We start from the raw sequence: 14993 nt of genomic DNA on the forward strand, positions 1-14993 counted from the left end.
GAGAGGGAGAGACAAAAGAATCATTGATGTGAGAGAGACACATTGATTGTTTGCCTCCTGCATGAACCCCAACCAGGGCTGGGAACCTGCAACCAAGGTATGTGTCCTTGACTGCAATCGCACCTGGGACCGTTCAGTCCACAGGCTGACGCTCTACCCACTGAGCCAAACCAGCTGGGGTTCCAGCACCAATACTGAGTGTCTTCTCAGAGAGGAAACACCGTATTTCTTATCTGATAGCTGGTCTGCTGGTCACCACTGGTCCCACTGAAGAGATAAGTCCCGCCACCTCCCATGCTCCACCCCAAAGGAGGGTGGCATCTCCTTGGGCCAGTCTGGCAGGAGGATAAAGGGGCTCAGAGAGTCCAGGACAGAAGGCAGACAGACCTGGCATGGTGAGGACACTGCTCAAAGCCCCATCCTCTCCCTTCCCAGGCTGTGTCCCCGCCCCACATCTCCTCACTGGCTCTTTACACTCCCCTCTCCCCCTGCAGATGCTGTGGCTGCTGGTCCTGACTCTCCCCTGCCTGGGGGGCTCCGTACCTGTGACCTCAGGTGGGTCCTGACCCCCAAGCCTGGCTTTTCTCCTAACCCCTGACTGACCTCTCAGAGGCCGCCCCTGGGATGGGTGGCGATCCCCCTCTGAGGGTGGCTCTGGGAGGGACTGAGGATGGGGCCATGCTGAGTGCCGGGCAGCGGTGCCTGGGTCCCTGATGGCTCCTCCTCTGCTTCCCCAGATCCTGGCCCAGGGACTGAGCTGGTGGGCATCATAGGGGGGCATGATGCTGCCAATGGGGCGTGGCCGTGGCAGGTGGGCCTGTGGGTCAGGAATCAAACAAGTTCTCAGTGGATTTTCTGGTGTGGGGGCTCCCTCATCCATCCCCAGTGGGTGCTGACCGCTGCCCATTGCATTCCAGGGTAAGTCTGACTCTGCCAGCACCCGGTGGCGGGGGTGGAGGGGTGGACAAATCGGGAGGCATGTGATGTGTGGGGGGCAGATGCTGGGCTGAGTGGCTGAAGATCCCCCACCAGGATTCAGCTTCCTGGGGCTCCCCTTGCCCACCACAGAGGGGAGGTCTCTGGGCTCTGAGGGGCTGGCCCACTCCCTGCCACAGCCTCTCAGAAGCCTTTGGCCTTCTGTCCCCAGGAGAAACCCAGAGACTCGGGACTTGAAGGTCCAACTAGGACGACTGAGACCCTCATACAGTGACAGTGTGCCGGTGGCCAGGATCATCCGCCACCCCAAGTACAGGCTTGAAAAGAAAGCAGTAGGTGGGGCGGACGTGGCACTTCTCAAACTGGAGGCCCCCGTGCGACCATCTAACCTCGTCAGGTGGATCCGCCTCCCGCCAGCCTCCTCCAAATTCCCCCCAGGCACACGGTGCTGGGTGACTGGCTGGGGCGACATTGCTCCTGGAGGTGAGAACCAGGTGACATGTGGGAGTGGGAGGAGGAGACTGAGGGCGATGCAGGGGCCGGGCCAGGCTTTACAGAGGAGGCTCAGCTGGGGTCTGAGCTGGGGTCCCTCCGGGGTCTCCCTTGGGTGTAGGAGGCGGACAGCTCGAGAGGAGTCTGTTAAGGAGCAGAGACCAAAGTAGCAAGAGTGAGGCATGGCCATGGGCATCTTTTTAAAAAAATATCACCCTGAAATATTTTTTCCATTGATTTTTAGAGAGAGTAGAAGGGAGGGGGAGTGAGAAACATTGATGTGAGAGACATATCTATTAGTTGTCTTCCCAACTGGGGCTGGGGATTGAACCTGCAACCCAGGTACTTGCCCTTGACCAACAATCACACCTGGGACCCTTGAGGCCAGTGCTCTCACCACTGGAAACACTGGCCAGGGTGCCATGGGCATTTCTCTCCCTCACTCTGCAGCAGGCCCTGTGTCTCCCCTTCCGGGCGTCCCCGTTCTCCCCGAGTCTCCATAGTGGGATGGAGAATGAGGAGAGAGAACTTCAGTGACGAGCTCAAGGATTCACTATAAATGGACAAAGTCAAATTTGTTAGTAGGGCCCCTCACTCTGCATTTCTTGGGGAAAGTACTTGCTCTGATATTTCCCAATAGAAATTATTTGTGGATAAAAATATATTTCCCTGTTTCTTTTTGGAGCTTGGTGCCCACAGTGTCAGCCTAGAGATTATCAGCCCATTGGCCTCGAGTGAACGCAGACAGTTGGGGACTTGGGTGACTCCCTGGGTCCCCCTGGCGGCACTGAGGCTCAGCCGGTGGTTCTAGAACCCGCGGCCTGTGCCTGTCCGCCCCTCAGGACCACAGGCTCACTGGGCTTCTTCTCACAGAGCCGCTGCCGCCGCCCTACAATCTGCAGGAGGTGGAGGTCCCCATTGTGGCGGATGAGATCTGTCGGCAGCAATATGGCAATGTTATCCAGGACGACATGCTGTGTGCCGGGAGTGAAGGCCGGGGCGCCTGCTCTGTGAGACCCCCAGACTATGTCCTCCGTTCGTTGCTCCTCGCCGCAGGGGCCCTGAGTACTGACCACCTGTCTCCTCTTCCCACAGGGTGACTCTGGGGGCCCCTTGGTCTGTAAATGGAGGGGTACCTGGCTCCAGGTAGGCGTGGTGAGTTTCGGGCCCAAGTACTGTGTTCCCAACGTTCCTACCGTCTATGCCCGAGTGACATCCTTCTTGCCTTGGATCCGCGGTCATATTCGTTCCTCTCTTTGAGCCCGGGGCCGGGCATGGATGCTGCCCATGAGATGAAGAGAGGCCCTCCAGGGTGCCTGGGGACCAGCCCTGCTCCCTCCCAGTGCCAGCTCTTCATTGCCCCTAGCGCCTCCTCCACCCCTCCCCCACCCCCCACCCCCACCTGCTCTGAGATCCTCCCGCCTCAGCACCTCCAGCAGCCTCTCTCCCCTGACAGGCAAAAGGGAGAGGCGGGATGTGCTCTGAAGTCCGCGGGCTCTGCAGGTTTCCTGCCTCCTCCCCACCCTCTGGAGCTCATTAAACTGCATGAAAACTGCTCTGGACTCGGTGCACTTACCTGTGGGCGCGGCCAAGGCGGCCAGTGGGCGGTCCGGCTGCTGGGGGAGCCCAGGCTCTGGGAGGGGGACCGGGTGGAGGGGCAGCTATGGCTGCAGCTGGAAGAGGGCGACCTGGCGGCTCTCTTGGCTGGGGTGGGGGGAGTCTGCTGCCCGGGGCGGGAGGCCACAGCCCGGAGGGCCGCCCCCAGAGGGTGCAGACCGTCCCTCTTCCTCCTTCAGTCGTAGCCAGTGTGTCATGGAGGCTTTAATGACCTGGACGTGGCCGCCTGCAAACAGGAGGTGCTGTGTTTCCATGGTCACCGCTGCTCCCTCTGACCCGGGGGCGCGCCGAACCCCCATTTTCCAATGTGATCAACTCCTGGGACCAAATGAAGTGCAGCCTCATTTCCACCAGATCCTCAGTCTCCCATCCGGAGCTTCTCCCGAGCAGGGCGGACCTGCAGGGGCCCGGGACCAGCCAGCCTAAGTGACTGCCTGTCCACGGGGCCCGGTGTACTGGCGGCTGCCAGGTGGTCCACACACATCCAGGTCCCCTGTGCCCGCCAGGAGGGTGTGGGCTGCTTGCCTTGCCATTGGATTCTGGGGGACTGTGAGTCTTTGCAGGGCTTTCCTCCCTGGGTGAGGGTGCAGTCAGACCTTTAGTGTTTCCAGGGTTAAGAATGGGGGTCTGAGTCACTCAGAGGCCAGCGCTCCCAGGGGAGGGAGAAGGACCTAGAACTTGGTGTTGGAAGGAAGGCTGGAGTAAGACACACCTGGGCCTGCGGCTGTGTCTGCTGGCATGGCGACGGGGTGGCCCCGCAGGGCTCTCACTCCAGAGGATGAGAGGATGGAATCAGGGCTGCTGTTCCTCCCCTCCCCCAACACACACACTTGCCTGGAATCACCACCCCAGCACCTGTCTTCCTGGGCTCAGCAGTAAGGGAAGGTGGCGAGCCAGATGCCTAGGTTGGAGATGGACAGGAGGGCGTGTTGCCGCAGATCTCTGAAATCTGTTCTGAATGAGCCCTGGGCGTGCAGAGGTGGGGGACACTGAGCCAGCAGGGCTTTGTCCCCGAAAAGAGACCTCTGCAGGCCAGGTCAGTGCCCATGGGGACCCTGGGAGGGCCCACAGGCATTGGCCTCTTCCCCTTGTCTGAGGTGACAAGCAGAACCTTCAGGGCTTGGAATGGAGACTCCATGCAGGGCCATGCCCTTCCGAGGACATCACACCTCAGTCACTTCCAGGCTCTCCCCCTGTGTGGTGTCCTGGGGTCCCAGTGACAGCCTACGACTGGGGAGTGTGTGCTTAAAACAACACAAATGCATCCTCTTAGCGGCTGGAGGCCAGGAGCTCGCACTCAAGTTGTTCTGGGGCCACACCTAATCCCAGGCTCCTGCCTCCTGCAGCTACTGGTGGTGCTGGGACCCTTGGTTGGGGAGGAACCCCTGGACCCCCACCCCGTCCTCCCCACCCCGCTGTGCTCTCCGCATCCTCACCTCTTCCTACAAGGAACCGTCATTGCATTTAGGGCCTCCCCCTCCACTCTGACCCCATCTGAACTGGTTGCATCTGCACTGATTCCTAAAGCAGGTCAGGTTCTGAGGGCCGCGCTGGTGCACACTGACTCCCTCACTGGTGAGACCACAGGCCGCCAGGCTGTGTGCTCCTGAGAGGGGAGCGCCCCTGAGGAGGCAGGGCCTGGCCACAGGAAATCTTTAGGATTCCCACGGCCCAGCACCCAGGGGCCCCATCAAAACAACAGGCCAGTGAGGGCCTCGGGCCCTGTCAGGGAAGCAGCGTGCTCCCCACCTCACAGTGCCCTCCAGCCCGTGACGCTGGCCCCACAACAGGCCGCCGGCTCGGAGTGGTCCCAGCGCTGGGCAGGGCTCTGCTGCAGGTCCAGCTGCACTGGCCTCACAGGTCCCAGCAGACACGATGGTGGTAAAAGTATTGGTGATGGGCAAGCCCCGCGGGGGGCAGCCATGCAGCCTGCACTGAGGACTGTTCCTGAGATGTGAGTGACAGCTGCTGTCTGGGCTCATTGAGCTCCTTGTGTCTGGAGTCCAGGGAGCAAGATGTGCCACCATCTTGGTGGGACAATGACACTGAGCACCAGGCAGAGGCAGGGCTGCTGTGTCACAATGGGGGGCAGGGAAGGTGAGGGCCCTTGCGTGTCCCTTGCTTCCTCCTCCTCAATGGGATGGCAGGTGGACATGTGTAGCCACCCGGCCTGAGAAGTCCCTGTGACCAGAGCTCAGCCCCTCAGGAATGCGGGTCTGGGTCGTGCTACCAGGCAAGTCCCAGAGTCACGGTTAGTAGCAAAGGGTGGGACCCAGGTGGACAGTGGAGGGGCCCTGGCGGCCTCAGCTGTACCCTGACCCTCTGCTTCCCAGTTTCCCGGGCAGGGACTCCTTGGGGGTCCTGTGGCCCCTCATTAGCACACCAGGCAGAAGGCGGTGGACGCTGCCGGACACAGAGGCGGGCCAGGTCCCCCTTCAGGACAGTACTTCATGACAGCGTCTGGGAGGCCTGGCAGTTCCTCTGGCTGCCTCGCCATGACAGTTCCCTCTAGGCTGGCACAGGGAGTGGCCGGGCTGGCCCTGTGTCCCAGTGGGGGCCGTGGCCTGGGTCTCCCTGTGGGCTGGTCTTCAGCCTGCATTGCGCTCCAGCCTTGCCCTCTGCCCATCTCTGCTCCATCCACCTGCCTCCCACGTGCCTCTCCCTGACTTGTACCCACAAGAATGCCATTCTCAGTGCAGCTTCCGAGGAGCACCCTGCAAAGGGCAGTGTGCATGGCCTCAGCTGGTGTCAGTGAGGGTGGCCATAGGCCACGTGCCAGGCAGATGGCATGCTCTGGTCAGATGGTGGCGAGCTCCCCGCTGCCTCACAGGATTCAGCGGATTCAGGGGCTGCCCTGTGGCTCGAGGGGCCCAGCAGCAGCTCTGGGGCTCTGCCTAACTGGGCCTGTCTGCCTGAGCCCAGCGCTGTGGGACTTCTTCTAGCAAAACTGCACCCTCTTGGCAGCTCTCCTTGCTCAAGCCACAGGCCTGGCTGTGCTTTGTGGCTGAGATCCTTGCAGCCAGGGATGGCTGCTGCTCAGTGGCAGGTCCGGGAGAGGCAGCGCCAGGGCCCAGCAGCAGCTCCCCGATGCCTGCTCACTGACCCCCGACCTGGGGCGGGCCTGAGAGGGTAGCAGCTCTCTGCCCATGGCCCAGCCAGGGGGCCCCTGCCTGCCCTTCCTGTGCCAGGGGATGAAGGGGTGCAGAGAGAGTCCCAAAGAGGGTCCCTCCAGGTGAGGATGCCGCTGCTCAGACCGCGGCTTCTCCATCCTCACACGGGGCCCCTGGCCCCTGGTGGTCTCACCCAGGCCCCTGCCATCCCCGCAGATGCTGTGGCTGCTGTTCCTGAGCCTCCCAAGCCTGGGGGGCTCCGTGCCCTCGTTCCCAGGTGAGTCCTGACTCCCTGTCCCCATCTTCTGCTCAGGCTGCCCTGGCCCCTCAGCGTCAATCAGGGTGGGACTCCTTGGTTCGTCCTGGCAGAGACTGAGTGCGAGGGGCCCTGCTGGGTCCCTGATGGCGTCCCCTGTGTTCCCAGGTCCCGGCTCAGGGAGGCAGCAGGGTGGCCCCATGGGGGCGCACAATGCCCCCGCTGGGCGATGGCCTTGGCAGGTCAGCGTCCGACGGTACAATAAGGAGCTGGAGCTGTGGCAGCACATCTGTGGGGGCTCCCTCATCCACCACCAGTGGGTGCTGACCGCAGCCCACTGCACCCAGCGGTGAGCCACACAGCCCGAGGCCCCCTGGCAGGGGTGGGGGTGGGAAACTCAAGGAGGACTGATGGGAGGGGGGCTATGGGCAGGGCCTGGGGCCTCGGGGAAAGACACAGTTAGTGCAGCCCCAGCCCTGCTGCTGTGCCCAGACTGGCCCTGCCCCGGAGGCTCCTCTGAGAGGCTCCTGGTCCCTCTCCCCAGGGAGGACTGGGAGGCCTATGGCCTCAGGGTTCAAGTTGGGCGGCTGAGACTCTATGACCATGACTCACTGACAAATGTGACTCAGATCGTCCGCCACCCCAAGTTCAACCAGAGCCTGTCTGCAGAGGGGGGCGCGGACGTGGCCCTGCTGAAACTGGAGGCCCCTGTGACGCTCTCTGAGCGCATCGGCCTGGTCCCCCTCCCTCCTGCCTCGCTGAGGGTCCCTGAGAGGAAGATGTGCTGGGTGACCGGCTGGGGCTACAGCAGCCTCAGAGGTAAGGCTCAGGGAGCCGGCTGGGCATGTGGACACAGGGCAGCCCGCTGGGTGTGTGGCTGTGGCTTTGCTGACAACACTTTATTCTCTGCAATTTGGGGGAATCCTCCACCTTTTTCTTGTGGCAACATGTGCACAACGTTATACCTGACATTGGTCAGCGCGCGGTTCAGTGGCGTTCAGCACATTCACCGTGTTGTGCAGCCTCAGCACCACCGTCTCCAGAAATTCTCATCCTCGCACACGGAGCCTGGTCTCCATGACACGGTCACTCCCCTCCCCAGGCCCTGCCAACCCCGGAGCTCCTTTCCTCCTCTATGCATTTTCCTGTTCTGGATGTTTCATGTCAATGTGAATCATGCAACGTGTGGCTTCCGCGTGTTTGCCTTCTTTCACGTAGCATGACGCTGTCAGGCCCAGCTGTGCTGTAACCCTGTCAGAACTGCATTGCTTTTTGTGGCCCAGGAACCTCCCACTGGGTGGAGGGAGCATTTTGTCGTCCTTCCTGAACGACAGACGTCTCCACCTTTTGGCTGTTGTGAGTCACGCTGCTGTGACCTGTGTGTTCGGGCACCGCCTGGGAACCTGTTCTCAAGTCGTTAAAACATTTTCAATGACAGTTTCTATTCAATGTTATTTTGAATTAGTTTGAGGCGTACAGCATGGTGGTTTGACAATCATATACTTTACAAAGTGTCGTTCCCCCCGATGTTTCCATACCCCCCCGGGCACCATCCACAGCTATGACAATATTATTGAGTATGTTCCCTAATCTGTACTTCACATCCCTGTGACTGTTTTGTAGCTACCAATTTGTATTTTTTAATCCTTCCTTTTCCCCTCGGCAACCACCAGTCTGTTCCATGATCTATAAGCCTGTTTCTCTTTTGTTTGTTTGTTTGTTTTATTCTTTAGTTTCCACATATGGGTGAAATCATATGGTATTTGTGTTTCTGTGACTGCTTATTTAACTTAGCATAATGGTAAGGTTTCTTTTTGTATGGCTGAGTAATATTCCATTGTACATACAAGATGCGGCAAAAGTAAGTTTATAGTTGTTCATACGGAAAATAATACAATAATAAATAAATAGTAATACAAGAAGAAACTCTGTATTTTGCCTACTCATAACCGTAAGCCTACTTTTGCTCCACCTCCTTTGTACCACCATGTTTTTATCACTTGTCTATTGATGGGCACTCGGGGTGCTTCCATATCTTGGCTATTGTACATACGCTGCAATGAACATCGGGGTGCATATGTTCTTCCCAATTATGTTTTGGGTTTCTTCAGATGTACATCCAGAAGTGGAATGGTTGGGTCGTAAGGCAGTTCCATTTTTAGTTTTTTGAGGAACCTCCACACTGTCTCCCACAGGGCTGCACCAGTCTGCATTGCCACCAGCAGCGCGTGAGGGCTCCCCCTTCTCCACATCTTCACCAAGACTTGTTGCTTCTTGATGTATTGATGACAGCCATTCTGACAGGTTGGAGGTGATATCTCATTGTGGTTTTAATTTGCATTTCTTTAATGATTAGTGACATTGGGCATCTTTTCATATGTCTGTTGGCTTTCTGTATGCCCTTCTTTTGCTATTTATATCTCATTTTCTACAATTTATTGTGGTGACATTGGTTAACAAGATTATAGAGGTTTTCAGTGTGCAGTTCTATGGTACATCTTCTGTATCTTGCATTGTGTGCCCATCACCCAAAGTCACATCTTCCGTCACCTGTATTGACCCCTTTATCCTTTCCTCCCACCCCACCCCCTGTCCTCTGGTAACCACCACACTGTTATCTGTATCTATAAGTTTTGGTTTGTTTCTTTTTCTTGTTTGTTCATTTGCTGCTTTCAGTTTTATATTCCATATGTGAGTGAAATCATATGGTTTTTAACTTTTTCTGGCTGACTTATTTAATTTGCATGATATTCTCAAGATCCATCCATGTTGTCCTAAATGGCTGTATGTCATGTTTTCTGATGCCTGAGGAGTGTTCCATTGTAAACTTGTATTACACCTTTATCCAATCATCTAGTAAAGAACACTTCCGCTGTTTCCATCTTGGCCACTGTAAACAATGCTGCAGTGAACATAGTGGCATATATATATATTTTTTTTAAATATATTTGTATTGATTTCAGAGAGGAAGGGAGAGGGATAAAGAGATAGAAACATGAACAATCACAGAGAATCATTGATAGGCTGCCTCTTGCATGCCCCTTATGGGATCATGTCTGCAACTCAGGCATGTGCCCTTGACTGGAATTGAACTCGGAACCCTTCATTCCCCAGGCTGACACTCTAGCTGCTGAGCCAGACCAGCTAGGACAAAAGAGAGCCTTGCTGGGTAAAAGTAGTCTTGGTTGTAGATTCTTGCTCTTTATCACTTTAAATATTTCATGTCAATCTCTTCTGCCTGAAATGTTTCGTTGAGAAATTGGTCTTATGGGACCTCACTTGTCAGTAACTGTCTTTCTCTTACTGATTTTAAGGTTCTCTCTTCGTCTTTAGCCTTTGCCATTTTAATTATTATGTGTCTTGGTGTGGGCTCTTTGGGTTCATCTTGTTTGGGACTCTCTGTTCTTCCTGGGCTTGTATGTTTTTTTCTTCACCAGGTTGGGGAAGTTTTAAATCATTATTTCTTCAAATAGGTTCTCACCCCTTGCTCTCTCTCTTCTTCTGGTACCCCTATGGTGCAAACGTTATGCTTTCTGTTGTTCCAGAGCAGCGATTGCCAACATTTTAGGCCTCACAGACCACCAGTTGGTGACCGCTGTCCCAGAGGCCCCTTAAACTATCCTAATTTAAAAAATCCTTTTTTTTCTTTTCGCTACTCTGATTAGGTAATTTCTGCTACCTTGTCATTTAAACTGCTGACTTGATTTTGTGCTTTATCTAACCTGCTATTGATTCCTTCTAGTGTAGTCATTTCAGATCTCATATTTTTCATTTCTGACTGTCTTCTCTTATGGTTTCTAGTCCTTTTTTTATGCTTACTGTCTCTTAATTGCAGTCCTCACTGAGCTCATCCACCCTTCCCCTACGTTCCTTGAGCATCCTTAGGACCATTGTTTTGAACTCTGTATCTGGTACATTGCTTGTTTCCATTGCATTTAGTTCTTTTTCTGGGGGTTTCTCCTATTCTTTTTTTTGTGGCATGCTTCTTTGTCTCCCCATGTTGGCGGCCTCTCTGTATTTGTTTCTCTGTGTCAGGTAGATCTGCTATGTCCCTCAGTCTTGGTAGGGTAACTTTTTGGAGCACATGTCCTGTGGAGCTCAGTGGAGCAGTCTCCCTGATTCCCTAAGCTGGGTGCCCCAGGAATGTCCCTGGTGTGGGTTCGGGGAACCCTGCTGTTGTAGTTGAGTCCTGATTGTTGTTGGCCTGTGGTAGGCAGGGTTGACCCTCAAGCTGACTGACTGAGTATTGACCCCGATCACACTGTATGAGCTGCTGTGAGTAGGCTGACCCCATGAAGCAGAATTTGCCCCAGCAGAGATCTGCCTTTGAGTGTGCCGCTTGTGGAGCTAATTGGTTGAACTCTGCTGTGGGCTGGTTCTGGGCCTCCAGGGAGGCACGTGGTGCAGGTCAAGGTCAGACACTGCCTGTGACCTATCCTGGGCTGCCTGTTAGACGCTACAACGTGATCCACAGTTGGTGGCTCCCTCTGCTAGGCCTGGGTGCACGTGGGAAGGGCCAAGCTGCATACTGAGGTGATTCCCTGCAATACCAAACCTGCATCAGGGCACAAAAGGCCCAAAGCACCCCAAAATCTGCCTCTGCCAGCCAGTTGCCATTAGGCCCTGCCATTGATAGAGCCTCCAGCTAAGCTAGGTGCCCAGAAATGTCCCTTGTGTGGTGAGGTGGGCCCTGCTGTGATAGTTGAGTTGCATGAGGTAGTTTCTCAATGAGTCATTGGGTTGGAGCGAGTGGTGTTCATCAGGTTGATACAGATTCAAACTCAGCGCCAGTGCTGGGTCTGACATCACTCAATAAAAGTCTCAGGGCACACCAAGGCCAGCCACCACCACTACCCTCCACCCACCTGGGGTCTTCAAATCTTTGCAGGGGGGGAGGGTTTCTGGGAGTCGTCAGGGTGAGGCCAGTAGAGTTCATCAGGATCACACAGATTAGGATTTGGCAATGAGGAGGGAGGGCTCTGTGCAGTGGAGCTAGTCGGGTGCCTGGGGAAAATGGCCCTCACCTCAGAGTCACACAACTCAGTCTCTCCATGTGTGTCTCCAACAGCCCTGGAGTCTGCTCAGACCTCCTTCTGAGAAAGACTGTGTGGGCCCAGGCTGGTTGCAGCTGGCAGACTCCCCTGCAGGGCATGAACTTGGTTGGGTGAGCCAACTGGCAGCCTGGAGTAGGTGGGGGGTGGCGGGGTGAGGCACGTTCATTCCCCCAGGCTGATGCCCTATGGAGGGGAGTGTTCAACTCAGGTAAGATGGCCTCCGTGGGCATGTGGGAGAGTTCTCAGCCCTGGACAATAGAGGCTGCCCCTCTAGCCCTCTCCCTAAAGCCATACAACCAATCTCTCCCAGTGTGGGTCCTGTCCACTCTGGGCCGCTGTCGCTCCACTGGACGGACCCCAGTCAGGTTGAGTACCTGCCAATGAGATGTTTGTGCACTGGCCCTTTAAAAGGACGTCTGGGTGCCTGGCAGTCCCCTGTCTCACTCTGGCAAGTGCAGTCCCCACGGATGGTCACAGCCAGATGTTGTGTAGCTCCTCTTCCAGGCACTGGTGTTCCAGGCTGGGGGCTCAGGATGGCGTGGAGACCCCTCCCTTCTCAGAGGGGACCTTTGCAGCTGAGGTGTACCTCCTAACTCTCAATGCAGCCCTTCCTGTGTCTCCACCCTCCCTGCCCTCTCCATGTAGCTTCTTCCATGTGTCCTTAATGAGGAGACCTCTTTTCATCCGTCTTCCGTTGGTTATTCAGGTTGAGTGTCTATAATTTAGTTGTGATTCCGATTTGGTCCCGGGAGGAGGTGAGTGTCACTTCCACCTACTCTGTCTCCACCTTGGATCCCTGTTTTCCGTTCTTTGGGGCACAGACTAGGAGTGGCAGTTCTGGGCCATGTGCTAATTCTACATTTGGTTACTAGAGGGGGGATTTCCTGTTGAGCCTAAATGTGTGCAGAGCTGGGGCTTCATGATCAGAGTCATGGACCCTGAGGACACAGGTGTTTGCTCTGCAGGCGACAGGCCCTCCCGCGGCTCTGCCTGGGTCCTCCCCTCGCCCCGTGGGGGTGGGTGGACCTGGATCATCCTCCTGAGGATGAGTCAGTCTGGGAGCGAGAGGCAGGGCCCTAAATCAGAAGGAAAACCCAACCCATCAGCGCAGAAGTGTTTCCTTCCTGCTGTGATGCATTTCTCTGGGATGAGCCCTGATCCCTTCCTTTTCAAGGAGAACAATCCCGGGATAACACTCTCAGGCCTGTGGAGCCCAGACTGTGTCTGATGAAGTGCTGCGTCCTAGAATGAATGGGTGTAGTGGATGCTGGGAGCTCAGTCCCAGGGCCAGGTGTAGCTGTTCTAGACTGGAGTGTCAGGGCCCAGAAGGACTGGAAACAGTACCTTTTTATTGGGAAGGAGCAGAAACCTGGACCAGCCCTGGTTCTCAGCCAGCCCCTCCCCACAGCTCCACGGCTCTGGCTCTACCAGCTGCAGGAGGTGATGGTTCCCATTGTGGGGAACAGGGTCTGTAACCAGCGCTACCAGAACTCTTCCACCAACACTGACCAGATCATCAGGGATGACATGCTGTGTGCTGGGAGTGAGGGCCAGGACTCCTGCCAGGTGAGCCCCCCCTGCCCCGTCCTCTGTCCTCCGTCCCCTCCTGGCCCAGGGAATCGGGACTCAGAAGCTCCATGCAGTGGCCCGTGTGGAGATGATCACTGAGTCCTGCCTCTCCCCACAGGGTGACTCCGGGGGCCCCTGGTGTGCAGCTGGGAAGGCACCTGGGTCCAGGTAGGGATCGTGAGCTGGGGATACAGCTGTGGTCATCGCGACTTCCCTGGGGTGTATGCCCGGGTGATGAGCTTCATTTCTTGGATCCGGAAGTATGTCCCTCTGCCCCCTGGATCCTAGATGAGGCCAGGCAGGGTTCCCATGATGGGGAGACCCTCAATCTTCCTTGTTGGCACCCCTGTTCTTTCCCAAATCCAGCCTCATCCTCCCACCTCATCCTTCATGTCACCCTCCACTGTGTCAAGAGCCTCCTGCCCTCTGGGTCTCCTTCTGTCCTGACTTTGGGGTGGCAGAGACAGGAGATGCTCCGCAGGCTGGTGTCTCTCACAGTAGAGGGGCCAGGACAAGGGGCCTGGGCCCATGGCCTCCTGCTCACCCTCTGATTCCTATTAAACTTGGAAAAGCCACTCCAAGCCGTGGCTGAGACAGTGGCATGGACTCATAATGGCGGTGACGGAGGGCGCAGTGGGGGCCTCCCTGAGAGTGCCCGGGGCCCAGGTCTCCGTGTTTGGGTGTGAGGAGGTTTCCAGGGCTCAGTTCCCTGTGATGGCATTTCTGGGAGCTCATGCGGGTTATGCTTGTCCCAGTGTCCCGCCCTCCATCCTTCACTTCCTCTTCCTGTCTTCCTCCCTCCCTCCTTCCACTGCTTCTTATTTTCTTTTCTGCTCTTCTATGTTCTTCTCTCTCTCTTACTTCATACGTGTTACTTCCCTCCTCCCCTCCCTCCCTCCCTTAATTATCCTTGATCACATGTGCCCAGCATGGACAAGGTCTCGGGGTCAAGGAGTCACTGAGTGGGTTCCTGGGCCCCTGGAACCCACAGGGAGGTGAGGACAGACATAACCACAGCCCCGCTGTGAGTGTGGGACACGGTGTGGAGGTGAGTGCGGAACACAGAGCTGGGGTGACACAGTGTTTCTCCAGCCTGGACCTGCCCGGAGGGTTGGATGGGGATGAGCTGCCAGGCCCAGCTCATGAATCATGAGCAACGGTCAGCATTAGGGGGAAGAGGCTCCGGGCAGAGGGACAGAGGAGACGGGGACAGAGGAGGTGGGGACAGAGGAGGTGGGGACAGAGGAGGTGGGGACAGAGGAGGTGGGGACAGAGGTGGAGGGGACAGAGGAGGTGGGGACAGAGGAGGTGGGGACAGAGGTGGTGGGGACAGAGGAGGTGGGGACAGAGGAGGTGGGGACAGAGGTGGAGGGGACAGAGGAGGTGGGGACAGAGGAGGTGGGGACAGAGGTGGAGGGGACAGAGGAGGTGGGGACAGAGGAGGTGGGGACAGAGGTGGTGGGGACAGAGGAGGTGGGGACAGAGGTGGAGGGGACAGAGGAGGTAGGGACAGAGGTGGAGGGGACAGAGGTGGAGGGGACAGAGGAGGTGGGGACAGAGGTGGAGGGGACAGAGGAGGTGGGGACAGAGGTGGAGGGGACAGAGGAGGTGGGGACCGAGGAGGTGGGGACAGAGGAGGAGGGGACAGAGGTGGAGGGGACAGAGGAGATGGGGACAGAGGTGGAGGGGACAGAGGAGATGGGGACAGAGGAGGTGGGGACAGAGGTGGTGGGGACAGAGGAGGTGGGGACAGAGGAGGTGGGGACAGAGGTGGAGGGGACAGAGGAGGTGGGGACAGAGGAGGTGGGGACAGAGGTGGAGGGGACAGAGGAGGTGGGGACAGAGGTGGAGGGGACAGAGGAGGTGGGGACAGAGGAGGTGGGGACAAAGGTGGAGGGGACAGAGGTGGAGGGGACAGAGGAGATGGGGACAGAGGAGGTGGGGACAGAGGTGGAGGGG

General features: G+C 56.9%; 2 protein-coding genes across 2 annotated transcripts; both read left to right on the forward strand.

The window, feature by feature from the left end:
- Window positions 1–375: 375 nt before the first annotated feature.
- On the forward strand, window positions 376–2983 carry LOC308518297 (mastin-like). Its single transcript, XM_081089948.1, has 6 exons — window positions 376–395; window positions 495–555; window positions 738–918; window positions 1148–1419; window positions 2302–2438; window positions 2524–2983. The coding sequence occupies exons 1-6, from the start codon at window positions 393–395 to the stop codon at window positions 2686–2688; spliced, it is 819 nt and encodes a 272-aa protein (XP_080946074.1). The 5' UTR covers window positions 376–392; the 3' UTR covers window positions 2689–2983.
- A 1937-nt stretch (window positions 2984–4920) lies between these two features.
- On the forward strand, window positions 4921–13322 carry LOC308518573 (mastin-like; the record flags this gene model as incomplete). Its single annotated transcript, XM_081090293.1, has 6 exons — window positions 4921–4926; window positions 6372–6432; window positions 6580–6760; window positions 6956–7143; window positions 12874–13031; window positions 13203–13322. 6 exons carry the CDS (start codon window positions 4921–4923, stop codon window positions 13320–13322), a joined length of 714 nt encoding a protein of 237 aa, XP_080946419.1.
- Between the last annotated feature and the right edge of the window lie 1671 nt (window positions 13323–14993).

Source organism: Myotis nattereri (assembly GCF_964212035.1).
Source record: "Myotis nattereri genome assembly, chromosome: 4".
In the NCBI taxonomy this organism is placed as follows: Eukaryota; Metazoa; Chordata; class Mammalia; order Chiroptera; family Vespertilionidae; genus Myotis; species Myotis nattereri.

Excerpts from the sequence above, each read along its gene's own strand:
- LOC308518297 (XM_081089948.1), top strand. Across the intron at positions 556-737 it reads CTCCGTACCTGTGACCTCAG|ATCCTGGCCCAGGGACTGAG; the intron begins GTGGGTCCTGAC and ends CTGCTTCCCCAG. Across the intron at positions 2,439-2,523 it reads AAGGCCGGGGCGCCTGCTCT|GGTGACTCTGGGGGCCCCTT; the intron begins GTGAGACCCCCA and ends CTCTTCCCACAG.